Here is a 23,702-nt window from a genome sequence, read left to right on the forward strand (position 1 = left end):
TCATATTGGAGTCAAAGCGACAGTAACGCGGACGTGATAACATCATGTACTTGTCACCGTGTCACATGTGGGTAAGTTTAGCTCAATATTGGCACGATTCAAAACATCCAGTTAGAGTGTGCTTATATTAATAGTCGTTAATATTCTTCCCAAGTTCTTCCTCGATTTTCGTTTCCCCACATTAGGATCCGAAGTACGGTTAACGGTTCGTGCGGGTCCCGTTGTCAACGTAAGGGGACAAAGAGGGGACGAAGTTTCAGTGGACAAGCACGGCAAGGCTGATCCTGGTTGATCCGGCCACAACAATGGGATCGGGGAATGGAGGACCTGTCAGGCGTGCATATTTGTGGGGACTATATACGCCACCTAAGTGGAACACTAGAATGTTCCGGCATTCCTAACATTCAATGAGGAATCTTGCAAGAATCCATAATTGCTATCCAAATTGCAATGTCCCTCCAAAAATATCAACTATCGCCATTGCGAGGTGATATAGGAACCGGAGGTGGAACTCCATCGCGACTATCACTAGTCTCACGCTCCTCCATCCGATGGGACGGTGTGGAATTCTTTTCCGTCTCAGGAGCAATACCGTTAGAGGGGTCTGCTTCTGAAAGCAGGGAATGATTGGCGTCATCGGGAAGGGGTGGGAGCACATCCTTCTCTGCCGCATCTATATCTAAGGAAGAAGATTCCTTTTGCTTCAAGTCTATTATCCCGCGGGCGCGAGAACTGCCTCGTGGAGCTGGCATCGCACTATCAAGGGTTGGGCTGCCACTTCGATGTTCTTCCACGGTGGCAGCATGGGCAGTTGCCCCCTGATGAGGGGGTGGCTGCGGGCTAGGCGTCGGAGACAAATTGACTGCGGGTAACGGCTTGTCTGGCTTGAGACTATCTTTCCGTGACAGGAGACCCTTGATTCGTTCGTTGGTACTTGCTGTGGCTCGGATGTTACCGAACGCCGACTTGCGAGGCAAAGCCTTTTCCGCGACCAGATTCTTGAGCATGCTTGTGGGCGCGCCCACGTTTTTCAGAACCGAAAATTTTTCATGAAGGTAGTGCGCATCCGCGAGCATCCTGTCAAAATCGTTACGAGGCGCAAAATAATGCACTATTTAGTTACCTGTCCTTTGCTTCTTGACTTTGCAAGTCAATCTTACTGTATTCTTCAGATAGGCGGTGATTGATCGCAGCAAAAACCTGAGACATGACATACTGTGCAGCAGATCACGAATGTGAGCGAACTTGGTTAGCACGTATAACATAAGTATCACAAACCTCCACAACTGGTGCAGTCAGGTACCTCGAGAGCACCTTGTGAAGCGTGACGGTCTCCTTGACGAGAAGTTCCATGTAATCATTGACACTTTCTCCCTGCTTTGGCCGTTCCCAATCAACGTTCTATTCACACTTGGTTTAGCTTTCAAGGTCCTACCCGCGGTGCAGATTACGGCAGAGGGCGTAAAACTTGCCTGTAAGGATTTGACATGTGCACTGGTGCGGTCGCCCATTATGGAAATCAATTTGGAATGAATTTCACTCTGATGCTCTTGGAAGTCCTACATTTAGGACATGAGTGAGATTCGCTGATGACGTGCGGCGATTCCGGACGCACCCTCTTGAGTTTATCAAATTCGATGAGCATTACTGCCTGTGTTTGACTGAGGTGACGACGGAAGGTTTCTCGTACATATGGAATGAGTGCGACCATTATGGACAGGGATTGTGATGCCAGTGCTAAAGGGCTAAAGTCAGTGGTTCCTAGGCGTCAGGGACGATAAACAGTACCTACCGAGGTGTTTTGCTGTAATATTTTTCAGGCCAGCTGACCGCATGGCTCCAGCGCCAAGGACAACTTGACAGGTTCTAGAGTTAAACGCCTTCAGGAACTCTATGACGCGACCCATCGTATCGATGTTAAGCATGGACAGATTGACAACAAGCTTAAAGTAATCGAATAACAGGCCGAGGACAGCACCTGTGGCAGAAACACAGAAGTACGGTCGTTCTTCGATTCGAAGGTACTTGGACGACGGCGCGGATCCATTCGGATTGCTTGAAGGAGTTTGGAGTGGTAAAGGATTTGGGGCTGAAGTCGAGCTATCGGTCTCTCCTACGATAAGCTCAGGGGGGTCCCGAACTGCGGAATCTACGAAGACATCTGCCATGTGCTGCAGTGCTGCAGGCACTTCCGACATCGGATTCCACAGCTCGTCTTCAACAAGCTTCGCAGATTGGCCAATTCGGGCCTGATGGAATGCCTGAAGGAAGTGCTTCGCCTAGGAGGAACATATTATTATCACATCTGATTGACTTGCTGATAGTGGGGCGTACCTGACCAAGGACCACTCCCCTCAGCCCCATGATCATCCGTCGGCATATCACTTCGCATTGCACCACGAAGCCCCACGAAGCGTTGAAAAAGGTAAGGAAGTCAGGTAGATCAAGTTGTGCATGCTGTTCGGATCGATATCCAATAACAATCGCCGCTAGCTTGTTCGAGAGGTCCGCAGTTGAAGATAGAATATCCAAGAGTTCTTCTTGGAGTGAGATGATATCTACTGATGGTTTGGGCGCTCTGTAGGATATGAACAGGAGGTATAGAAGCGTAGTGAGCGATAAGGCGGAGAAGGAGAAACGAAAAGCCATACTGCAAACTTTGTAACACTTCTATTAGTATGCCATTTTGGGCCTGGATACCCTTGATACCGTTCAGAAGACTCGAATACAGCTGCGAGAGAAGCGATAGGAACTCGGCATGCTCTTTGGAGCGAAGAAGATTTGCAAGTCCACTGAAATAAGCATAGGATAATTGATAGTAGTGCCAAGAAAGTCAACGCCTCGCTTACCTTGAGGCAGCCTTAGAATCTTTGGACTCCCCCTCACCCGTATTGAAAGACGGCAGATGCTAGAGAATCATCAACGATCATTCATCACTGAAGTGCCCAGCACATACATGCTTGATGATACCTTGCATTTCACTTGTCACAACTTCTCTCCAGGAAACTGTGGCTTCGCGAATCCCTTTGGTGCGCAAAAGGCCTTGAAGAACGGGCCGCAGCCTATCCTTTAAGGAGAGATTTACGTTACCGTTCCGCTCAGGTGCTCCATTCACTCGTTCTAGTAAGTCGAGCTTCAGCACACCGACGAGTTCCGTGGTAAGCGAGGACGCTATCTCCATCGTTAATGCACGAACGTGTGCAGGAAGAGAAGAGAAGGCGGTTAAGGAGGACAGAGGTATTGATGGAGTCTTCCTCGTCCCTTCATTTTCTGAGGAAGGGGATTCCGACATAGGTGGAAGAGGGGATATTCGTCTGTTGGTAGGGACACGGACAAGTTCTGCGCGCGCTTCCCTGCCAGAAACTGTAGGCTGCACTTCGGCAGCTGCAGGATCCCAGAGTGCATCCACGCCTTCAATAACTGTCAAAGCCTCGCCCCATTGTCCCGCTGCAACTAATCCTTTTGCAACACCAGTCATCTCTAGCACACCTCCGACCTCTTTCACACCACTACTGATAGATTCGAGATTGAGTAATTTGCATTCTGTCCTCACAATTTCTAGGCCTCGTTTGGCGCCTTTTTCATCGACCTCCCTGAGTAGCCCGCGGAGCTTCGATATTCGATCAAGACATTCTTCCGATTCTGTCTGCAGGTCTTGCAAGTTGGTTAATGCCGCAAAGAATGATGTGGACCGAAGAGAAATTTCCCGAACAAGATGTTGTTCAATAGTATCTGCGTGATGAGAGAGCTTCTCAAGAAGAGGGAGCGAATATGAGAGTGATGAAGGGTCGGTGGAATCTTCGTCTTCTTCCTGATGTGCTATGACGGCATTAAATGTCTGTGGGTCGCCAAGATTAAATTCAGCATCAAAGAACACCTGCGGGACGGAGCTAAGTGGTGTTATTAGCTTTCCTGCACGAGGCGTGCGTGGCGTAAGCGGAGTGTCCGTTGAAGTACGAGGACTGAATGATGCGTCCGGCTGTGCATGACCATCCCGACTGAGCTGCATGTTTCGCTCGAATCTCTCCCATTCTGGCGCAATAGCTCGAAGGTACGGATCAAAGTCCTTGCGTTTCACGCGCGGTAAATCAGCGGGGGGCACAGCTGGGAGGGAGGAATGGGCTTTCGGAGGGGCCTGACGTCTATGAGGGTTATTGAGAACCGTTGATATCGCTGGAAACGATGAGCATGACGCATTACGGCAATGACGTGGAAGCCTACCATTGAATCCCTGTGTTGAGCTACTCCATTCCTGTGGTAAAGCGCCGAGGGCAATATTGGCGGTTGACAGATTGGAAAGTTCAAGGCGGAAAGGTGTCGCGAAATAGTCACCTCCACGACCTTCGGTGGTCTCTGAAACGCTCCCTGGACCTCGAACGCGAGAAGATGTATCCCAGTTCAAGCGGAATGGACGTGTAACTTGTGGTATTTCTGGTAAAGCAGGTACAGGCGTGGCTGGCCTAGAGGGACTTGACGCATAATCAGACATGTTCTACACTTGCAAGCAGTGCTTGTGCAAGTTCGGTATTCGGAGATCACAGCACCCTAAACTTGAGGACGTGGCCCAAATACAAATATTGAGGAGTTAATCCAGCTCGTCTCGTCTAGTAAGGGTGGCCAGTTGTTTGCTAGCCAATGTCGTCGACGCGAACGTCGGTGAGCCAAGGTCAAGAAATCCCGCCAGCGCCAGTTACTTGCATACTTGAAGACCTGATGAATTTGGTAAGATATATGTACTATAAAAGGGTCCTTTATTAGCACACGTTTCGCCTTTGGTAGCAATCTTTCTATATAAGGTAAGGTTTATTACAAAAACATGCTTCAACGTTCCAACCTTACTTGTACTTACCACTAGTACTTTTTTCGACCATGGCATCCGTTTTCAGTCTTCCTGAACCACTCCAGAGGTTCCTCAGCAAGTTCCCCCTGCACAGTTACCCGCCAATTCCAGTCATCTCGGGACGTCCCTTGCAAAATCCTACGCTATGGATTGCACCTCCTCGAACTACGACAGTCGACCAAACCACTGACTCCAATATCCTGAGCGCAGATGTCGAGTGTCTGAAATGGCAGGCATATCTCGCTTTGCGTAAGGCCACGAACATCGCTATCCGGTGGGACATCTCTCCAGAAGGTGGAATCGATGGTCGCTTGCCTTGCCTACACACTCCTACGTTCTGGGATAATAAAAATGAGCTGTTGGCACCACGTCATATCCCTGGCTGGGTGGATGGGCTATTTGGCGGTGGGAACGATCCTCTCAATGGTTACAAGGATGAAACTCTGAAAGACGAAAGCCACGCGTGGGTCTCCTTGCTCGAGGGAGTAGTGCATGCTGCCTTGGTGTGTGCACTCTGTTTCATATAGACCACACCCTGATTGCTATTGCTAGACTCTATCAGAACATCCACAACCTCTTTTTTCTCAACTCTTCCGGACAGCTACCGCTGGGGGAAGAGCCTTAGCAGCCACTCTCAGCCCACCACCTGCTCCTCTGACTGGTTTGAGCTCGATACTGCCATCGTATGGAACGAACATTTCACTCTCATCCATTCAAGGACAGTATGCGGAGGCCATCGCTTCACTTTCGGAACGGCTTGGAACTGACACATGGTTCCTTGGCTCAGAGTAAGTTACTATTATATTTGTGAAGCCACCGGGTATACTCACTGACACGATACAGAAATCCCACTGCCTTGGATGCACTTGCATTCGCGTATCTACACTGTCTTTTGTATAGTACGGATAGCACGAGGATCGAGGTCACTCGACGCGTAAACCTTGTTGCCTGGGAGCAAAGAGTACGGACACAAGTAGAGACAGCATTTACAGTGGCCTAGTGATCTGATATTGTCGTGGATAGTAATGTATTTAAGTATTTGTTACTACCAGCATTCGACCTCCAGGACAATCAGATATCGAAAAGGTGGTTATAATTTAACCTTTCCATTGACGACCTTGTGGCCGTCGGGTTTTACTTGAAATCTTTTAGTAAGTGCAGTTATCATCTTGGTGAACCTGATGATCAGATTTATCGGCATAAATTAGTCCGCAAGAAAAGGACAACTGAAGTCTCACCAGAACCAGTTGAGGACTTGGAGCAAGACATTGCCGCCTCCGTAAATGATGAGGTACGGAGTCAAAACTTGGTCGTATACGCTATTCAAAGTCACGAAAAAGTCATACGACTGTTGCGAATGTTAATGTGATATGCAGTAGAGTCAAACAGGGACCGACCATCATTGCGCCCCAAACGCAGCGCACAGAAAAGAAGGTCGTAATAAGAGCAATGCCATTGACAAGTTGAAGAGTACTGCCTGTCTTTCCCGTCTTGTCCAAGAACCTGCAAGGGAAGCTCGTATACATCATCGTGAGCATACCCCATCACGGCTCACCAATGGATGTCCAAAAACACAGTGCTCCTGTGAACAGTATGAACAAAAGGAACCGGGTGTCTGGCCTACCACTTACAACTCCCAAAACAAGAAGCGCACTCCATAGTAAGGAACAAAGGGTGTCTAAATGGACGTGTTATGTGCCCCTTTCCATGAAGCTCTAAGATGATCATATCACGCACAAATGAAAGGCCATATATCAGAAGGCACGAAATGCCTGGGGCTGTGTCAGGAGCAAGCTTACGAAGAAACTCGTTAGACACGTACCATGGAGAACGAATCCAATGTCACTGAAATGGATGATCGATTCTAGTGTGTCCCAGATGAAGTAACTAGAGTGAAATCAGAAAAACTTGCTGGCGTTCACTGAAAGTCAGCTTACCCCGTTGCGATTGCTATTACAAAGCCTGCATCTTCATGCCAACCAAAGGCGCGATTTTGGTCAAGGCTCGAAAGATTGAGACAACGCCCGGCGAGGAATATGATTATGATAGCATGGACGAGCGATGTCACATGTATGTCCCTGCAACTGTAAACCCTTACCTGCCCAAGAAGTGTAGTGTAGTTAGCCTCACCAGTTGTTCCGCGCTCTTTTTCCCGCTTTCCCATATGAAACAGGAAAGAGCACTCCGCTCACTGCGGGTGCCAGACTATTGTGGACAGTAGAGAAGAACACGAAGGAGAGCAATATCACATCGGCAAAGTCAGATATCTTGCCAATGCCTAGTTTCTGTGCAACTGGTGCAGCAAACTCGCGAATTTGCAAGCGCACGTCTTGGATCATGGCACGGAGGGAAGTACGTAAATTAAGGTGTGAAACGCTTGAATTCGTGGCCGGCTGGCTGGTTTATTTGGCAGTGCACCATCGCTAGTCTGTTGGTTTAAAACGTTACAAGAACAAAGCGATATGACAATACTCATGGGTCCTAAGCTTTTCAGAGTGATCGATGTCTCAAGTTGTTGGCTCAGAATAATATGGTAGTAAATGGCTGAGTCATTGTCAAGGGTCTCTTCCCCAACATATATATATCACATAGATGCACTTCCAGCCGAGACAAAAACTGATAAAAACAAATAAAACACTAAGCTATGCAAAAAGTGAGATAATGAACCATGCAAAGAGAACCCTGAATGATTCGAAGCAACGAAGGAATTGCGGTTCCAAGTAATATGTATACGACTGGAGTGTGAGAATGTGCAAGCCATGAAGCATCGTCCATTTGGTTTTTGACGAGAGGATGTAGGATATGTGTAACGAGTGTGGGCGATTTCAGTGTGCGTAGGATGCGTGTGGGTTTCGCGGCAGGAAGGAGTCTGAATATCTCCTCCAGTCTCTCCGTAGCCAGAAAATGAATGGGGGTATGTCACGGTACGGGGTATATGGAGCAACATATCACATCACGATACAGGTGCAGCCTGTTTGAGGCGGTGCGTATGGGTCCTCACCCTTTCCGACGGGTCCCCACACAGACGGTACCTGAAATATATCGTATGAGCGCAAATCAAACAGGCACGCGAATTGAAATTTTGAAGCCAGTAAAGGCGCTGAAGGCGCATCAGCAATACGAACGCACCAGGTGGTCTTTTGTGGTCTTGCAGTAACGAATTAAACTGTAATACGGAGACCGAAGGTAAGATATTATGTGCCTGGCTATGGTGGGAAGAAAATGAGGCCGTACCTTGCACTAGCTTCGCTCACTCTCATTCGCGGTCGCGCTAGATCCTCTCGCAGTCGTTGGTTGTGCTCTGTGAGCCTACGAAGCTTGAGCTCCGACATAGACTGCTTGTGCGGACGAGCGTTCATGATGAAATAATGCGGAAATTGAGAACAAAGAGGTTGGCGAGGCTCAGGAAATCTGAGAGAAGGGAACCTAGTATGCGACTACGACAGTATACGGCTTATAAGCAAAGAAGTTAGCAGAATGAAAGTGAAAATAACGCACCTGCCCACCGGGCCAAGATGTACGGGGAGAGAAACGAAGAACGATAAACAGTGGGACATACCGCGTCGGAGTTCCAATCCACAGGAGGTTCCATGTTATTGCCAAGTTATTGCACACTGTAACACTTACAATCTCACAGTCAACACTCACCATGGTCCGCTTTTCATCGCCAAACGATAGGAAGTCGAACACCCGAATACGGTCCACTGTGTCGAAAGCGCTCAAGTCACGTCAGATGCCATCTACGCGTTCAGTCTTCAGGGACGTTACTGACAGCAGGACTTCAGTGATCAATATAGACAAATCGCGCGTAATGGCCCGCAATAGACTTGTTTCACCCTCTCAGAAGCTTCGGAGTCGGCATACATGCACCTGCGAAACTCATCACCAGTCTCCTAGTTTTAGATCAGACGAACCCCCTAGCTTCAGTGAATATCGCGAAGATGTCCAATTTAGCGACGTGGAAGACGCTATCCAGGGACACCAAGATCGAGACGATGAAGACGGTTCCACGGACTCTGACTGGGACGAGCATGCGACTCTGATTGCTCTCTTAGACGACGGGTATTCACTACCTTTATGACCTTCAGCGATTGCTTCGTCGCTCATCATCATCTCAGGGAGGAGGCTCCCGAATTTGCCGATGGAGTAGCTATCGTTGATCGACTCTCGCCAGCATTCCTTGCTCATCGCCGGGATACAACTGAACGGTTCAGGGATATTCTCCTTCCGGTGGTCACTCGAGTAGGAGAGGCTCACAAGTATCTTTCGCATAACAACAACCCGACTTTGTTTCGTGGAGTTGCCCTGTTTGACAAGAGCTCGAGAGCCCTCGAAGATGCTGCAAGACGCGAACACGATCAAGTTGTCCGGACGTTTGCTAGGGTGAAAGTTAGTTTGCGAAAATGGACTTCATCTCTTCGTCCAATTCAGTAATGGTATTCCAGGACACGGTCAAAGGGTTATCACTTCAGCTCCAAGTTGTATGCGCTGGAAGCGACAAGCTCCTGGATGATTATGAAAAGGCTATTAACGAAATTGGTATTTTTTCCTGGACTTCTTGAATTGTGACCCTGTTCACAGAATGATCCTTTCGCATAGTCCAACGACTTGGAGGTTACCTGAGATCGGTACCCGGGGATGGCGAAAAACTCATATGCAGAATTGACAAGACGCACAAGTCTGTCACAGCCGAAGATAATGCGAAAGCCAAAGAGAAACTCCTGCGAGGGATCCTGGACAGATACTGAGCGCGGTGTACCTTCTACTGCCCGTCATGTACCTTACCCGAACTTCCATCGTGTCATTTTACTGATTCTGTTCCCCTACAGCGGGTTCTCGCCAGTGGACTCATTGCGGATTCTCGTATTGTTTGTATGGCTTACGTTGTTAATTGTCAATCCTTTAGGCTGTTGTCCTACCGTTACTGGTGATAATTTATTGAGATTCAGACTGACAGAATTACACTAAGAAGCTCTTGTGCATTGCCTCAGCTTGGAACTGAATAGTAGAATTGATGTGCTTTTCCAGAATACGCTTCTTGATAGTTCTGCCCGGTCGCCGACTTGCTCGTCAACTTCGTTCTCCCAACTTGAACGCCCTCATGTGGCTTTGCCAGAAATCAAGGGTAATTAATTAGGAGAACAGTAGAAAAGAATTTTATGAACAAAATACCCAAATGCGGAAAATATCATTTCAAAGCTGTACTAGTCAAACCGGGTAATTGTACCGTTGCAGACTTGTCTCCCCACCGTGATCACCACACTACCCGTCTAATCCTGTGGTATCCTGCTTTCTTGACTCTGCTTAATACGACACGCGGCAAGTACTGTTATACAGCTGTCCATACAAGCTGGTGGGTACTTAGGTTCTCAACAATTCACCTCTCTCATATCTCATAGTTTTTGCTAATCAAGGACTTTTACCACACACAAATACCATAAGCATGAGCTCTCGAGGCGGAAGGCAATCAATGTCGGAGCTACGGTATCGTCGGCTGCTGGAGCACAACCAGCGCCTTCGGGAAGACTTGGCAAGGCCAAGAATCCGCGTTAGTGAAGCTGCCGCCAGGTGACATTCCGTTCTGTTGTCCTATCAAAAACCAAGCTTATTTGTTCATAGTTTAATCCGCTACTGCAAGACGACGAAAGATCACCTTGTATGTTTCCTTCATTCTACGAGTTTTGTGTTGAACTCATGACGACCGAAATTCACCCAGGTTCCGTCCGTGTGGGGTCCAGTCACCAAGGCGGACGACGTATACGGTCAACAAAAGTCTGGAGGGGGCTGCTGTTCAATACAATAGCCGGGACGGTTTTGCGAATCTTCATTCGCCCACTCGCCCATCTATATGATAGCGCCCAATACAGTTCTCGTTTATACCGCTGCATCACGATGTGGACACACTGCTTCACTGACCCCAATAGTTTTCATCTCCTACGTGTACCTATATTCAACCTTTCATTAACATGTAACAAACTCTACACTCTGCTTTCGATGTTTTGATACATTTTTTTTTGGAACCAGAGGGTTTCGAACATTAACAATCATGTTCATCGTGTCAGGAAACTACATGTCTGCTACAACTTGGCTAAGAATTGGCGAATGCCGCCTTCATTCAGGGCTCCGACAAACTGGTCAACCTTCTGGCCATCCCTGAATGCTATAACTGTCGGCAGCGCCCGCACCTGGTGAATGACAGGAATAAGAACTCCTCACGTTGATGTCGAAGAACGCGCACCTGGTACTTTGCTGCTAGGTCAAATTCTGCGTCTGTGTCCACCGTGACCAAGTCAAGCAAGCGACCGCTACCAGTTTTCACTGTTGCATCGCTGGTCAATTTTTCCAGCAGGGGTGAAATCATCTTGCAAGGATTACACCAACTATGATACACGCCTGTCAGCATATACCTAAACGCCTATAACACCCGAAGTTACGCACTCTGCATAAAAGTCAACCAGGACGACTTTATCACTTGCCGACGGGTTTAGAGCGACTTTGTCAAATGTCTGGAAATGTCAGATGCATGTAGTGCTTGTGGTTATGTTTGGCCAAGCTGGTGCTATGATACTGACAGGAGAAGGTACTTGCCTTTGCGTCAGCATTCAAATAATGCTCTTGGCATTTCAGGGAACGATGGAATTGACGCAGGCTAACAGACCGCAAACTGTGACCCGTTGTCAATGCAAAGTGCAACCGCGCGGAAGTTTTGAAAGTGGCGGATAACATCGGAGGAACGCAGAAAGTACAAGACGTTGTTAATGTCAAAACAGATCTGAATCTATTCTCACGTTCTCACGGTCGTTGTTTGTGTGGATACCTCACATTTCTGCGCCCTCTGGGCCCGGGAGGCCTGGATAGGTCAAAGTTTCATGTCGCTCGGAGTGCATTGGCAAACAGCGGTATCAGCAAGTTGTGATAGTGGCGTGATAGGGAATATTGATCGGCACAAAGCCAGGAAGCTTGCTTGTATTTACATGTATTTATATATTGTCAAGTTACATATAATAAATAAATAAGTATTTGATCCAAAGATAATCATTAATATTAATCTACTCAGCTTTGCATCTCTCTACCATGCCGGTCCGCTCACTCCCTCCCCCGACAAAAAGACGCAAGACCGCTGTGGGATCCACTTCGTTCAAGTCTATAGAAGCTCAGCTATCACTTGCCGTCGCAGAAAATGGCACTCTTAACCCACTTGCGGACCTTCTCATGCTGGCTTATGGCTCGTCAGACGCGAGGGAAATGTCCAAAGCTGTCTATAGCATTTATCGCGTATTTGTCTTGATAATATCTCGTGGCATGCTAGTCCACGGTGGTGATGATGCTGCGAAGCTTGTCCGCAAGTGGATTTGGGAGAAGTTGGATTCGTACGTCGAGCTGCTTGTGGGCTTACTGCAAGATGAAGAGCCTGCGCTGAGGGTACCTATTGCATTATTATGATTTTGCCTTGTATCCTAAACACCTTTGCTAGAAATCATCGCTGGAGATCATTTTTTCGCTTTTGAAGCATCTCTCGACCTCACAAACGAAGTCTTCCCCGACCGCACAACCACAATTTCACCTTGCACACTTCAAACACATAGTACACGGGCTTCTGCTGTGCCCCCCGTCTCCTCGGTCAAATGGAGGCAGTAAGTATAATTCCAAGACGATGTTGGACGTGAGGGAGAACTTCGTGGATGTATGGTTCAGCGTCTACGATGATATACGATGGTGTTTTTTGCGAGAAGCAACGTAAGGCCTAATGGAAAATTCATATGCAGTGCTTAAACCCGCCTTTAGAACTGTGCTCTCCAAATATTCATCTAAGGAGTACCCTCAACTGCTCGACAATCTACTCTCCATTATGGAAAAGCTGTCAACTTTTCCAACGGATTCGTCGGAGCTCAACTCGTGGTGGGTGGAAGAGCTCAGTGTAAAACCCCCAAAACATAAAAGCGCCAAGGGAGGTGCTGAAGAGGACGACGACGCAGAGTCAATGGATGAAAACGACGAGGATGACTGGCGCAAATTCTTCGATGAGGATTCCAATGCGAAAGATACGAAAAAAAACGGTGTCAAGGCCCGGACTCACACCCTGACATTCCACCAGTCTCTTTACTCCCTTCAAGCTCATCGAGCTGTATTCACGCGAACATGGCTAAACTTTCTGCCCCATCTATTATCTGTCTCCACATCCTCCAATCGAGCACTGACAACAAGAGCACTGAATATTATGCACCGTGGCGTCTTGCCACATCTCACTAGACCTGTGCTTGTCATGGATTGGATCAGTGCATGCGTGGACCTTGGTGAGGCAAACACTTATGGTATTTACCATTCTTTATTAAAGCATTCCGCTAGGAGACACCGTTGGACTTCTGGCACTCAATGCCTTGTTCACCCTCATGCGAGATTATAATCTGTAAGTGCAAATCTTCGAATGATACGCTTTGTCTCACCAGCCTTCCACGTTGTAGAGATTACCCTTCATTTTTCACCCGATTATATGCATTTCTCCATCGTGATGTTCTACACTTGAAACATCGTGCTCGGTTTTTCCGTTTAACCGAGTTGTTTTTGAGCTCTACGTAAGACCCATCTCTAGAATTTCCACTTATTGTTACTGAGACAACCCAGGCATTTGCCTGCAACTTTATTGGCATCGTTCGTCAAGAGGTTGTCCAGGTTATCGTTGAATGCTCCTCCAGCAGCTATCATCATGGTCGTTCCTTTCACGTACAACATTCTCAAGCGACATCCGGCCCTCATGGTAATGATACACAAGACCGAAGACAATCCTGGCACCGACACAGGTACTCATTCAATACATTGGCCGCCATTTAACTGATCACAATGTCAGACCCATTCATCGCCGACGAGCCAAATCCCAACTCTACCAACGCACTTGATTCTTCATTGTGGGAGCTTCACTCTCATATTCATCACTATGACTCCGCAGTGTCAACTATGGCCCGCATTTTTGCAGAGGCTTTTACCAAGCCCGGTTATTCAATGGAGGATTTCCTCGATCACACGTATGGAACGGTAAGAGACGATCCTTTGTGCTCTTGCGCGCGCGCTTACGATATTGCAGCTAATTGAAACCGAGGTTAAACGTAAAATTAAAAAGGAACCTGCGTTGGTTATGGAGCTGAGGAAAGATCTATTTCCAACGGCAGATGCAGGGAAAATGGATGATGGTGTTAGAGATGTGGTTAGCGACCTATGGGTCTTTGGGTAAACAAATATACTGCGGAATAGCCAATACTCTAGCTTGGAAATGAGATTGAGTGTTAGCATTTACAACGGCCCCAACACATTTTTCAATGACCGTCATACGATATGCACGCATTCATTGTGAAACCTCGGGCGGAGTCCATGATCAGTGTAAATAGGATCAAACATGCCAGTATTGATTCCGTCTGACGTTGAGCCTTGGGCTAAGGTCTGCTAAGGTCGAGTTGTGTTCCACTTCCACCAGCTGCAGATAGATGGATTCGATCAGAGTCTCAAAGGTGCGCTGCGCGTGGAATGCACCATAGATATGCTCAATAGTGCATGTGCAGGTGGAAAAGGTATTATGCGGCAAGTCCGGCGGGGCTCATTATGGATCTCTCCACCTCACTGCCCATCACCTTATATTTCGGTATGAGGATTCTAAGAAAGAGGAGATGTGGGCGAGTTCTACATTCCGGCTCATGACATGCTGCACTCGATAACTTGTACTGCAGGTACCTTACCCGCTGATATCTCTTGTATTGAAGCTCCCGCAAACATTGCATGGACAGAGCCCGCTAACGTTTCACACTCGGATGTTTGAAACGTTTTCGCTGTCCTTCGAGAAGGAACGGGACGCCATAGATGTATTTGAAAGTGTCAAAGAGCTGACCGTGTGTAGTAAGCGTTCAATCCCTCGATTCAAGTCACATCGATTGTTAACATTTGTTAGCCTCTGTCAACCAGTTGTATGCATTCTTCTACACCCCTAACCCGCCATTCGATGCTACGGGTGGATGGTCAATTTACTCTCCAAGAGAAGAATTCGGCCGTATGGGCGTTGGAACTCGTACGAAAGCTTGGCGATTCACTGATATCAACAAAGACTACACTGTAAGTATCAGGCTTCCCTTTCGAATTATCCAGTGTCTAAAAATCAATTCAAAGTTCTCCCCTACCTACCCGTCACGACTGGTAGTCCCGTCACGCATTAGCGACTCAACGTTGCGATACGCTTCCAAATACCGCAGCAAATGCCGAATACCTGCACTCACATACTTGCACTGGGCAAACGTTGTTAGTATCCGGGCACCTGAGATGGTACACTGTTAAATTTACCCCATTCAGGGCAGCATCACAAGATCAAGCCAGCCGATGGTGGGCATTAAGCAGAACCGCTCACTTCAAGATGAGAAACTCGTCGAAGCTGTGTTTCAGTCTCATCATTTCTCGGAATTACGCCCATCTGGACCCGTTTACGGTGCCACTAGCACAAATTTGATAGTTGACGCACGGCCGACTGCCAATGCTGTGGCCAACACAGCCAAAGGCGCAGGCACGGAAAATATGGATAACTATAAGGACGCCAAGAAGGTATATTCAGGCATAGACCACATACACGCCATGCGTGAGGCCCTTGCCAAGGTGGTGGACGTATTGCGCGAGGCTGACAACGTCGCTGCAAGCGTTACCGGCAGCCTCCCCGGTGAAGCACAACAGCTTGTTGTTGTCGACCGGCAGGCGCTGCGTCGTTCTGGATGGCTCAGACACATGTCGAATATACTGGAAGGCGCAGCCCTCATTGTTCGAAACATTCACATTAACTCGTCACATGTCCTCATCCATTGTTCAGATGGCTGGGATCGAACATCGCAGTTATCGGCTTTGGCTCAGTTATGCTTGGATCCCTATTATCGCACAATCCGGGGATTCCAGATACTCATCGAGAAAGATTGGGTATCCTTCGGGCACAAATTTTTTGACCGGTGCGGGCACCTGTCCTCCGACAAATTCTTTACCTCGCTACCGGACACTGGGGGGACGAGTACTAGCGCTGATGCGGCGCAGGCCTTCCTGGTTTCTGTCCAGAATCGATTCGCTTCCCAAAGCCACCTGAAGGAGACGAGCCCATGTTTTCACCAATTCCTGGAGTGCGTTCAGCAGCTGCAGCGTCAGTACCCTTCTCGCTTTGAGTTTAATGAGCGCTTCCTTCGCCAACTGCTATATCATCTCTATTCGTGCCAATTCGGCAACTTCTTATACAATTGTGAACGAGAACGACGAACTGGTGAAGATGGCGTTGTTCCCTCAGAGCGGGCAGCTTGTATCTGGGACTTTTTCAACTCAACATCAGAGCTGGAACAGAACAAGAACGACGCATACGATCCCTCTTTGGATGATCCCTCAAGTAGAGATCCTTCAGCTGACATGGGCGTGCTCTATCCGAATTCCAAGGATATTCGTTTTTGGCACGAGCTTTATGGCAGGACTGAAGAAGAGATGAATGGGAGGATAATTGTCTTTCAGACAAAGGAGGGCCCCGAATTTACACCCCCAAGCGATTCAGTGGAAGATGACCCTGTCAATTCAATCAGTGTTCCCGCGGGAATACCACTTCCACCGTCACCTGCCAGAACGCCAAATCTTTCGAATCCTTCTGCTGTGCCATCCAGCGTTGCGTCTGAAACGCTGACTGCGGGCCTTCGCGGACTATGGTCCTCATTACCAGATATTCCTCAGAGAACAACTACAGACAATGTCGCAGCTCCGTCCCCCACATCATTGCGGCCTTCTGGCCCTCCCCTTCGACCATCATCTCCAGGGAGCATTTCTTCATCCTTGGGTCGCACTCGGACGGCCAATTCCGCGGATGTGTTTTATAACACCGGAGTGAGATCAGTGTGGGGAAAATTATCCTCGAATGCCACCGCGGCATTCTCAGCGATGCAGGACGCTTATGATGGAGTTGCGAAGGACTTCAAGGCGTTACCGAGGCCATCAGGAGATAACGAAGATGGCCAAGGAAAATTCTCCGAGCTTCAGTCTCGTGAGCGTCTTGGAGATGGAGATCACTCTGCTTATCGTGTAACCAGCCAGGCATATCCTGCCGCCGGATCATCATATAACCCTTGGGATAGTATGAAACCGCAGAAGACTTCACATGTCCTTCCCTCCGATAATCCCTGGAGTACTACTAGGTCAAGATCGCCTAGACAAACCTCCTTGTCACAAGATCTCTTCGATGGGAAACCATTACCGCTTGACCCAACAGTCGCACATCCACCTCGTCGCCTGGAGTCAAACGACTCGTCAGAATTCCGAATATCTGGGCAGAGCCATAATATCGGTGTACCCTATCTCACGGCTGTGTCTGATGAAAGCCTTGTTATAGAACAGGAAGATCAACCTCCCTCGATAAATACAGATCCTCTTGGTGTAGGATTTTTGTAATAATTAGTTCGCTTGGCTATCAGCCGCTATCAAGCTTTCAGGACCCACGTTACATATGCTGTGAAGGCTCAATTGAACTTTTTCCCTCCATCATATCTGAAACTCATGGGAATCTGGTTATGCCACGTTTGAGTCTGCTATCTATTGTGAGGACGTAACTGTGTTGTGTTTTGACAAGTGGATGGCAGAGGATGGCGTGATGCACGGCTTATGTAAGCCATGTTGAGGCTTTAATTGTTTCTTTTCGCAATCGTTGGTCTCACCATCTTCTTTCCCTCCTTCCCAACTCCTTCCTCGTTCTTTTTCCAGCGTTTCTAATCTTTCATGGCTGCTAACGGACATGCGCGTGCTACTCTTGCACCTGGGCATATATTGTTCACCTCTGAGTCTGTAGGTGAAGGTCATCCTGGTTAGTTTCGTCAAGGTCGCAGTTTTGCCATGAATCTAATCTGTAACAGATAAAATCTGTGACCAGGTTTCGGATGCTATTGTGAATACCCACTCGATATCAATGATGGCGGGAAACAATCTGATAAGTTTCGCAGCTCGATGCTTGCCTTGAGCAAGACCCATGGTCAAAGGTTGCTTGTGAGACCGCAGCAAAGACCGGCATGATTATGGTCTTCGGAGAGATCACCACTAAAGCTCAGCTCGACTACCAAAAAATCATTCGTAACACAATCAAACAAATTGGTTACGATGACTCTTCCAAGGGTTTCGACTACAAGACCTGCAACATTCTCGTTGCCATCGAGCAGCAGTCTCCTGATATCGCTCAAGGTCTGGACCACGGCTCTCTGGAAGACCACGGTGCTGGTGACCAGGGTATCATGTTCGGTTATGCCACCGATGAGACCCCGGAATTCATGCCTTTGACTATCATGCTTGCGCACAAGCTCAACCGTGCCATGGCCGATGCTCGCCGATCAGGTCTTCTGCCCTGGTTGCGCCCTGACTCTAAGACTCAAGTCACCGTTGAGTACAAGAATGACGGTGGTGTGATGATCCCCCTGCGTGTGGACACGGTCGTTATTTCGACCCAGCACGCTGAGGAAATCTCTACCGAGGAGCTTCGCAAAGAAATTTTGAGCAAGATCGTCGCGCAGGTCATCCCCGCGAACCTGATTGATGACCGCATCGTTTACCACGTACGTTAAGTCTTACTTTCTAGCGACGCTTGCAACTAACGAGTTGGATTAGATCCAACCATCTGGCCGCTTCGTCATTGGTGGCCCTCAGGGTGATGCCGGTTTGACTGGCCGCAAGATCATTGTGGACACCTACGGTGGTTGGGGTGCACACGGTGGAGGAGCCTTCTCAGGCAAGGACTTCTCCAAGGTCGACCGTTCTGCAGCGTACACTGCTCGTTGGATCGGTACGTTCATCAGTCTTAGATCGATTGTATGGTATTTTAAATCTCGTACAGCCAAATCTCTTGTTGCTGCCGGCCTCGCTCGTCGCTGCCTTGTTCAGCTCTCATACGCTATCGGTGTTGCCGAACCCTTATCTATCCACGTTGACACGTACGGCACTGGCAAAAAGTCGATTGAGGAGCTCGTCGAGATCATCCACAAGAACTGGGATCTCCGTCCTGGTGTTATGGGTATGTCTTCTGTATCTGAAGAAGGGCAAATGACAAATGTCTTCTAGTGCGTGAGCTTGACCTCCAGAAACCCCACTACCTCAGGACCGCATCTTATGGCCACTTCGGTATGTTTTAGCGCTGTTAGGTCTAGCGCAGAAACTGATTCCCGTAAAGGTAACCCAGCATACACTTGGGAGAAGCCCAAACAGCTTAAGCTGTAATCACTCCTTTATCTCACCCGGTCCTATCAATTCTTTTCTCATCTAGCATAGGAAGTTCATCCTTCCCTAATTTATCATCCACCATCGCACGCACCTTTTTGTAGACTATTGCACACCATCGCTTTCTACTCCACAGCCGATACGCTGTCTATTATCACGACCATTACCTGCGACAAGATCCCAACTACGTTGCACATTGCTGATGCCCTACCTATATCCACTATATCCCCTCGTAGTACCGAAGAATACAATCGCGTTCAACCGCGTATTTTTCAGTGATTCTAGGAGTGATTAGCATGAGTTCAAATAAAGCTTATGGTCTGCTTATTCTCGGATGGTGTAAGTGAGGGTTTTCTGCGAGCCTGGGCTCTGTTCACAACGGTCAAGTTCAAGTAGATAAGGTCTGGGGAAGAAGGGTGATAAAGGTACTGATAAAGTTACAAGCGTGTTTCAGGGTCCCAGTCCCAGGGTGAAAATTCGTTGTTAGGTGGCGCACGTGCGTAGCTCGTACATATACGGACCGAGGTCAGATTTATCAAGGAAAATATTATCACGGCAAAGTGATGAAACACATGCATGGCAGTTTTTCGTCGGGCAGTTTTCGGCTTGTAACCAATAGTCCCTGCACGTTTATCGCGCGAACGGGCATCGCCCCAGCTTCCAAGTTTTCTTTCATTTCACCCCTGCATCGCGAGTGAGTTTGCTTCTTGATCGTCTCAGTGCTAGATCCTCTGACAGATCTCCGATTTAGTGTGCGGTATTTTAGGGCTGCTGCTCCATGATCCATCAGCGGATGCAGCACCAGAAATTAGTGAAGGTCTCTCTTTGCTACAGCACAGGGGACAGGATGCATGTGGTATCGTGACTTGTGGCCCAAAGGGCCGATTCTTTCAATGCAAAGCCAATGGTATGGTTCGGGACGTCTTTGATGAAAAGTCCATTTCCAAATTGATCGGAGGGATGGGCGTTGGCCATGGTAAGCCCTCGGGAGCAACCTGATCCTGCCAACGATTATCTGATATAGCGCATTGCAGTTCGTTATCCGACTGCTGGAAGCTCGAACCACGCTGAAGCTCAACCGTTCTACGTCAATTCACCCTATGGTATTGTATTTGCGCATGTGAGTTTGTTTCCGTGACTTGTCACTCGAGACTGAAGGTGATTAGAATGGGAACCTCATAGACGGTCCTTCGCTCCTACAATTTATGGACGCCACCGCACACAGACATATAAATACTTCGTCCGATTCCGAACTTCTACTCAACCTTTTTGCCAACAATCTCCAGCAGACAGGAAAATTTCGTATAAATGAAGACGACATCTTCAATGCCATAGGAGGTCTTATGAAGCAGTGCACAGGAGCGTATGCGTGTGTCGCGATGCTTGCTGGTTTTGGTATCATTGCGTTCCGAGATCCAAATGGCATACGACCCGTCGGGGTGGCTTCTAGAAGTAGCAACTCTGGAAAAGACTACCTTTTTGCAAGCGAGAGTATCGTTGCTGATGCTCTAGGCTTTAGCGAATGGGAGGATGTGAAGCCTGGTCGGTCCTTCTTTCTACGCCAATTGCAGTCACTGACATTGGGCGCGGTAGGCGAAGCGGTGATAATCACTCGATCAGGAGTTTCAAGGAAACGTGTTGCAGAGCATGCGACCTTCGCACCCGATATCTTTGAATTTGTCTACTTCGCTCGCCCCGATTCAGTTCTCGACGGCATCAGTGTTTACCGCAGTCGAATGGCCATGGGCGATGCGCTTGCGGTCGAAGTTGACAAGGTTTTAAAGGAACGTGGCATCACAGTGGATGTCGTCATTCCCGTTAGCGGTTTCCCCCGTTCCACGAATACTTTTCTTGACATGTTTGCAGGTTCCTGATACTTCTCGTGTTGCAGCTTTGAATCTTGCCCAAAAACTCAATTTGCCTTACCGAGAGGGCTTCATCAAGAATCGCTATGTTGGTAGGACATTCATTATGCCAGGTCAACAAATGAGGTCAGACATATTTGTTTCTGTGGATCCACGATATTGATGGTTTTTCAAAGACGAAAAAATGTCAGACGGAAACTGAACGCCATGGCCTTGGAGTTTTCTGGGAAGAACGTCCTCCTTGTTGATGGTAAGTCGTGGAACGACTGAATAATCATTAGGTCTTACCTTGACACACGGCTTCAGATTCCATCGTTCGTGGCACCACCTCAAAAGAGATTATCCAGATGGCGAAGGATGTTGGTGCAAAGAAAGTCATCGTCGCAAGCTGTGCACCACCCATACGGTAGTTCCTTCTAGCAATAAACCTCACCACATTGTTGACAAACATCTGCTAGGTACTCAAATGTCTATGGTATTGATATGCCTTCAAGGACAGAACTCGTTGCATCAGGGCGCAGCACTCAGGAGATAGCTGAGGCCATCGGTGCAGACCTTGTCGTGTTCCAGACTCTCCCAGACCTCATCGCGTCTGTACGACAATTCAACCCGTCCATTCCAACTTTCGATTGCTCCGTATTCACAGGTGAATATGTCACTGGTGGTGTCAGTGAGGAGTATCTGCATCAATTGGAAATGCTGCGTGCAGACAACGCCAAACACAAGTTGGGCACCAACTCACGGGAAGGCAAAGGTGAAGGCAGTATGGTCAATGGATTCCACGATCGGGAGAACATGGCGGCGTCTAGCGGCCCAATCAATCGCGCGGATGACACAGTTGGATTGCATAACACCTGGAATGTCAGTTGACATCCAGTTGTGTTCTTGCGTAGACTCTGAGTAGACATCTATCATTATCCCCTGTTTTATAATTTCGTCGCAGAGAAAATTCACGCGCGAAGTATCGCTATGTAGAGTGTCTCAGGGTTAGAGGGGTGTGTATCTAGTAGATGCTAATTGAATATAGATGGCTAATTGTGTGCATACGCGATATTTACAGAGAGAGTGCAACGCTACAAGCTCATACTCACTTTGTAGGGTACCTGCCAAACACAATACAAATGACTGCAGTGAGTAGCTTAGCCTGAACTCCTGGAGATTATCGGGTGTACGTATTACTTGTCTGTCCCAAAATTTAGAGCTCGAGAAGTATTTCTTTCATAGCATGAGAGAGATTGTTGAAATGCATGGGACTCACCAGTAGTGCAAGTGGATCAAGGTATGATGTAAGGAGACAAGGAAACGTGACGAGCGGGATATGATTGTTCCAGACGCAGAAGCGTAGCTACAGAGCAATGTTCCAGCACTGTTTCAATCATATCACACTGTATAACAGACTGCTTATAGCAGGAACAATGAGTTAAGTCTCAGACGATGGTGCTTGATGTCTTCGGCACGCACAATTGGTAGAGGGGACTGAATACGATGATACTATCAGCAAGAGCACACAGGCAATGCGATTGAGAACTTGCCACGCTGACAATATGAGGCCAACGCGGGCAAGCGACGAGACTGGCCCTTGATCGTCCGAGAGCAAGTGCTTGCGTGAAGTTCGCAATCTATATCCTTGTCCAAACCGCTATATTGCCCCACGGGTTTGAACTGATTTTGCATAGCCCCCTCGTTTAATTTGCCAATTTGAAATTTAATATACATGGTGCAAGGAATGTGCGCCTGGACGTGTTCGTGCCACGGGTCTGCGATCACATGGAGGCTGTAGTGCTAGGGTGATATTCAGCTCACGTACAGATGAAGAAACGAGAACCATAACCACAAGGCGGACAGTGGACGCGAGAGAGAAAGGAGCTGCTTCATTCATCCTCGTCTGACGGCTGGTCATCAACATCCAATGCTTTCTCTTGCGCATTCATTGCCCCTAGAATGTCGTCCGACTGCCCTTTTTGAGAAGCAAGTCTCTGCCCTATTGATCAGGCGTGAGCAATTGACGGTAAAGACAGGGTGGAATGGTAAGCTGACGGATGAGAGTATGGACAGCTTCTTGAGTCTTTCGCTCCAGCTTCGCAAGTTTCTTTTCCATTTCGCGCTTTAAATCCCAGTTTGGCCGTTTTGGGGCGATGTTGAACACGTCCTGAAGAACATGAGTAGCTTCAAGCGCGGGAGTTCACTGTAATTGGAATTGACATACAAGTTCTTGGGCACGCTGCCGCTCATCCTCGGCAATGATCATTTCAGCTACTCCTTCAATAGCTTTCTCAACGGTGTCTGTTGTCAGGACGTCATTTTTTGAGTGTTTCTTCAACGTCCTTGTCTCTGGGTCATAATTCCTGCTGAGAAGCACAGAATCTCTGTGGCTGGTTGAAACAATGCAACATTGAAATTTCGTTATAGCGTACCCATTTGCTGCAGTTGATATGCCCTCCTTGCGGTTTCTTAGGGCGATTAAACGCGCTTTTCGAGCGTCTGAAGCTTCCTGCAGTGACATGGTGGGGGAGGGTCTGATATATGCTTAGTCAGCGTGACCAGCAATTTCGACCTCTTCGAAATTCGCGCTTTCGGAAGTCGGGAAATGCTCCCTGGCTGGCGGCATGCGTGTCTCAAGGTCACCTTGCTGGGCTGTCAACCTGTCCGTTGGTCAATTGCAAGACACCTCAGCTCTACGACAGTATGTCTGGCTGCTACGCCCAAGTCCTTGAGGATGGAAGAGTTTCCTTGTGAAGTCATTAGGTACGACAATGACG

The 23,702-nt window shown here is 48.1% G+C and overlaps 12 protein-coding genes across 12 annotated transcripts; 7 read left to right on the forward strand and 5 right to left on the reverse strand.

Moving 5' to 3' along the window:
• Window positions 1-467: 467 nt before the first annotated feature.
• Window positions 468-4,489, reverse strand: DEU56DRAFT_906101 (Vps54-like protein-domain-containing protein; the record flags this gene model as incomplete). The annotated part of the gene is made up of 11 exons (XM_041356794.1): window positions 468-1,077; window positions 1,124-1,215; window positions 1,279-1,401; window positions 1,452-1,559; window positions 1,616-1,737; window positions 1,793-2,279; window positions 2,335-2,578; window positions 2,652-2,792; window positions 2,850-2,908; window positions 2,957-4,173; window positions 4,222-4,489. 11 exons carry the CDS (start codon window positions 4,487-4,489, stop codon window positions 468-470), a joined length of 3,471 nt encoding a protein of 1,156 aa, XP_041215910.1.
• A 334-nt stretch (window positions 4,490-4,823) lies between these two features.
• DEU56DRAFT_21666 (uncharacterized protein) lies at window positions 4,824-6,047 on the forward strand. The gene is made up of 3 exons (XM_041345117.1): window positions 4,824-5,343; window positions 5,393-5,628; window positions 5,684-6,047. Exons 1-3 carry the CDS (start codon window positions 4,870-4,872, stop codon window positions 5,838-5,840), a joined length of 867 nt encoding a protein of 288 aa, XP_041215911.1. The 5' UTR covers window positions 4,824-4,869; the 3' UTR covers window positions 5,841-6,047.
• On the reverse strand, window positions 5,886-7,360 carry DEU56DRAFT_21629 (TLC domain-containing protein). Its single transcript, XM_041345116.1, has 9 exons — window positions 6,971-7,360; window positions 6,778-6,918; window positions 6,663-6,727; window positions 6,578-6,612; window positions 6,472-6,518; window positions 6,396-6,422; window positions 6,238-6,343; window positions 6,079-6,188; window positions 5,886-6,018 (listed from the first exon to the last, which is right to left on the reverse strand). The coding sequence occupies exons 1-9, from the start codon at window positions 7,177-7,179 to the stop codon at window positions 5,931-5,933; spliced, it is 828 nt and encodes a 275-aa protein (XP_041215912.1). The 5' UTR covers window positions 7,180-7,360; the 3' UTR covers window positions 5,886-5,930.
• A 428-nt stretch (window positions 7,361-7,788) lies between these two features.
• Window positions 7,789-8,355, reverse strand: DEU56DRAFT_922243 (G-protein gamma-like domain-containing protein; the record flags this gene model as incomplete). Its single annotated transcript, XM_041358515.1, has 3 exons — window positions 8,075-8,355; window positions 7,970-8,006; window positions 7,789-7,872 (listed from the first exon to the last, which is right to left on the reverse strand). The coding sequence occupies exons 1-3, from the start codon at window positions 8,197-8,199 to the stop codon at window positions 7,789-7,791; spliced, it is 246 nt and encodes an 81-aa protein (XP_041215913.1). The 5' UTR covers window positions 8,200-8,355.
• Window positions 8,356-8,438: 83 nt separating this feature from the next.
• Window positions 8,439-9,799, forward strand: DEU56DRAFT_764805 (uncharacterized protein). Its single transcript, XM_041350938.1, has 5 exons — window positions 8,439-8,568; window positions 8,626-8,902; window positions 8,959-9,229; window positions 9,286-9,379; window positions 9,440-9,799. Exons 1-5 carry the CDS (start codon window positions 8,490-8,492, stop codon window positions 9,586-9,588), a joined length of 870 nt encoding a protein of 289 aa, XP_041215914.1. The 5' UTR covers window positions 8,439-8,489; the 3' UTR covers window positions 9,589-9,799.
• Window positions 9,800-10,070: 271 nt separating this feature from the next.
• On the forward strand, window positions 10,071-10,837 carry DEU56DRAFT_764807 (G-protein gamma subunit). The gene is made up of 4 exons (XM_041350939.1): window positions 10,071-10,193; window positions 10,255-10,408; window positions 10,460-10,496; window positions 10,557-10,837. The coding sequence occupies exons 2-4, from the start codon at window positions 10,284-10,286 to the stop codon at window positions 10,641-10,643; spliced, it is 249 nt and encodes an 82-aa protein (XP_041215915.1). The 5' UTR covers window positions 10,071-10,193; window positions 10,255-10,283; the 3' UTR covers window positions 10,644-10,837.
• Window positions 10,838-11,794, reverse strand: DEU56DRAFT_764812 (thioredoxin-like protein). Its single transcript, XM_041350940.1, has 4 exons — window positions 11,429-11,794; window positions 11,279-11,346; window positions 11,079-11,220; window positions 10,838-11,025 (listed from the first exon to the last, which is right to left on the reverse strand). The coding sequence occupies exons 1-4, from the start codon at window positions 11,564-11,566 to the stop codon at window positions 10,918-10,920; spliced, it is 456 nt and encodes a 151-aa protein (XP_041215916.1). The 5' UTR covers window positions 11,567-11,794; the 3' UTR covers window positions 10,838-10,917.
• Window positions 11,795-11,889: 95 nt separating this feature from the next.
• Window positions 11,890-14,152, forward strand: DEU56DRAFT_764814 (CBF/Mak21 family-domain-containing protein). Its single transcript, XM_041350941.1, has 8 exons — window positions 11,890-12,262; window positions 12,315-12,577; window positions 12,626-13,134; window positions 13,187-13,247; window positions 13,303-13,413; window positions 13,463-13,638; window positions 13,686-13,870; window positions 13,920-14,152. Exons 1-8 carry the CDS (start codon window positions 11,915-11,917, stop codon window positions 14,064-14,066), a joined length of 1,800 nt encoding a protein of 599 aa, XP_041215917.1. The 5' UTR covers window positions 11,890-11,914; the 3' UTR covers window positions 14,067-14,152.
• A 95-nt stretch (window positions 14,153-14,247) lies between these two features.
• On the forward strand, window positions 14,248-17,498 carry DEU56DRAFT_764819 (phosphatases II). Its single transcript, XM_041350942.1, has 6 exons — window positions 14,248-14,340; window positions 14,392-14,502; window positions 14,557-14,722; window positions 14,775-14,935; window positions 14,990-15,118; window positions 15,170-17,498. The coding sequence occupies exons 1-6, from the start codon at window positions 14,317-14,319 to the stop codon at window positions 17,270-17,272; spliced, it is 2,694 nt and encodes an 897-aa protein (XP_041215918.1). The 5' UTR covers window positions 14,248-14,316; the 3' UTR covers window positions 17,273-17,498.
• DEU56DRAFT_764822 (methionine adenosyltransferase) lies at window positions 17,499-19,547 on the forward strand. Its single transcript, XM_041350943.1, has 7 exons — window positions 17,499-17,681; window positions 17,731-17,762; window positions 17,818-18,420; window positions 18,473-18,647; window positions 18,699-18,875; window positions 18,923-18,982; window positions 19,032-19,547. The coding sequence occupies exons 1-7, from the start codon at window positions 17,597-17,599 to the stop codon at window positions 19,076-19,078; spliced, it is 1,179 nt and encodes a 392-aa protein (XP_041215919.1). The 5' UTR covers window positions 17,499-17,596; the 3' UTR covers window positions 19,079-19,547.
• Window positions 19,548-19,650: 103 nt separating this feature from the next.
• Window positions 19,651-21,813, forward strand: DEU56DRAFT_867479 (phosphoribosyltransferase-like protein; the record flags this gene model as incomplete). The annotated part of the gene is made up of 9 exons (XM_041355428.1): window positions 19,651-19,696; window positions 19,830-20,054; window positions 20,113-20,198; window positions 20,245-20,620; window positions 20,672-20,895; window positions 20,945-21,069; window positions 21,120-21,193; window positions 21,250-21,349; window positions 21,402-21,813. 9 exons carry the CDS (start codon window positions 19,651-19,653, stop codon window positions 21,811-21,813), a joined length of 1,668 nt encoding a protein of 555 aa, XP_041215920.1.
• A 1,001-nt stretch (window positions 21,814-22,814) lies between these two features.
• Window positions 22,815-23,446, reverse strand: DEU56DRAFT_723118 (mRNA splicing factor; the record flags this gene model as incomplete). The annotated part of the gene is made up of 4 exons (XM_041347757.1): window positions 22,815-22,924; window positions 22,981-23,092; window positions 23,150-23,309; window positions 23,358-23,446. The coding sequence occupies 4 exons, from the start codon at window positions 23,444-23,446 to the stop codon at window positions 22,815-22,817; spliced, it is 471 nt and encodes a 156-aa protein (XP_041215921.1).
• Window positions 23,447-23,702: the final 256 nt, after the last annotated feature.

Source organism: Suillus clintonianus (genome assembly GCF_016758775.1).
Source record: "Suillus clintonianus strain FC179 chromosome Unknown DEU56scaffold_1, whole genome shotgun sequence".
NCBI classification, from domain to species: Eukaryota; Fungi; Basidiomycota; class Agaricomycetes; order Boletales; family Suillaceae; genus Suillus; species Suillus clintonianus.

Bases quoted from the DNA above. Each gene is read 5' to 3' on its own strand.
- DEU56DRAFT_764819 (XM_041350942.1), top strand. From the start codon at position 14,317: ATGGATTCGATCAGAGTCTCAAAG. The intron at 14,723-14,774 runs GTAAGCGTTCAA...AACATTTGTTAG, and splicing joins CAAAGAGCTGACCGTGTGTA to CCTCTGTCAACCAGTTGTAT. The intron at 15,119-15,169 runs GTTAGTATCCGG...TACCCCATTCAG, and splicing joins ACTTGCACTGGGCAAACGTT to GGCAGCATCACAAGATCAAG.
- DEU56DRAFT_764822 (XM_041350943.1), top strand. From the start codon at position 17,597: ATGGCTGCTAACGGACATGCGCGTGCTACTCTTGCACCTGGGCATATA. The intron at 17,682-17,730 runs GTTAGTTTCGTC...AATCTGTAACAG, and splicing joins TGTAGGTGAAGGTCATCCTG to ATAAAATCTGTGACCAGGTT. The intron at 18,648-18,698 runs GTACGTTCATCA...AATCTCGTACAG, and splicing joins GTACACTGCTCGTTGGATCG to CCAAATCTCTTGTTGCTGCC.
- DEU56DRAFT_21629 (XM_041345116.1), bottom strand. From the start codon at position 7,179: ATGATCCAAGACGTGCGCTTGCAAATTCGCGAGTTTGCTGCACCAGTT. The intron at 6,613-6,662 runs GTACGTGTCTAA...ACACAGCCCCAG, and splicing joins CATTGGATTCGTTCTCCATG to GCATTTCGTGCCTTCTGATA. The intron at 6,189-6,237 runs GTCGGTCCCTGT...CATTCGCAACAG, and splicing joins GCGTTTGGGGCGCAATGATG to TCGTATGACTTTTTCGTGAC.
- DEU56DRAFT_764805 (XM_041350938.1), top strand. From the start codon at position 8,490: ATGGTCCGCTTTTCATCGCCAAACGATAGGAAGTCGAACACCCGAATA. The intron at 9,230-9,285 runs GTTAGTTTGCGA...ATGGTATTCCAG, and splicing joins GGACGTTTGCTAGGGTGAAA to GACACGGTCAAAGGGTTATC. The intron at 9,380-9,439 runs GTATTTTTTCCT...CCTTTCGCATAG, and splicing joins AAAGGCTATTAACGAAATTG to TCCAACGACTTGGAGGTTAC.
- DEU56DRAFT_764812 (XM_041350940.1), bottom strand. From the start codon at position 11,566: ATGTTATCCGCCACTTTCAAAACTTCCGCGCGGTTGCACTTTGCATTG. The intron at 11,221-11,278 runs GTGCGTAACTTC...CGTGTATCATAG, and splicing joins CTGGTTGACTTTTATGCAGA to TTGGTGTAATCCTTGCAAGA. The intron at 11,026-11,078 runs GTGCGCGTTCTT...GTCATTCACCAG, and splicing joins ACCTAGCAGCAAAGTACCAG to GTGCGGGCGCTGCCGACAGT.
- DEU56DRAFT_764814 (XM_041350941.1), top strand. From the start codon at position 11,915: ATGCCGGTCCGCTCACTCCCTCCCCCGACAAAAAGACGCAAGACCGCT. The intron at 13,248-13,302 runs GTAAGTGCAAAT...TCCACGTTGTAG, and splicing joins CTCATGCGAGATTATAATCT to AGATTACCCTTCATTTTTCA. The intron at 13,871-13,919 runs GTAAGAGACGAT...ACGATATTGCAG, and splicing joins TCGATCACACGTATGGAACG to CTAATTGAAACCGAGGTTAA.
- DEU56DRAFT_21666 (XM_041345117.1), top strand. From the start codon at position 4,870: ATGGCATCCGTTTTCAGTCTTCCTGAACCACTCCAGAGGTTCCTCAGC. The intron at 5,344-5,392 runs GTGTGTGCACTC...TGCTATTGCTAG, and splicing joins GAGTAGTGCATGCTGCCTTG to ACTCTATCAGAACATCCACA. The intron at 5,629-5,683 runs GTAAGTTACTAT...GACACGATACAG, and splicing joins ACATGGTTCCTTGGCTCAGA to AAATCCCACTGCCTTGGATG.
- DEU56DRAFT_764807 (XM_041350939.1), top strand. From the start codon at position 10,284: ATGAGCTCTCGAGGCGGAAGGCAATCAATGTCGGAGCTACGGTATCGT. The intron at 10,409-10,459 runs GTGACATTCCGT...ATTTGTTCATAG, and splicing joins GTTAGTGAAGCTGCCGCCAG to TTTAATCCGCTACTGCAAGA. The intron at 10,497-10,556 runs GTATGTTTCCTT...AAATTCACCCAG, and splicing joins AGACGACGAAAGATCACCTT to GTTCCGTCCGTGTGGGGTCC.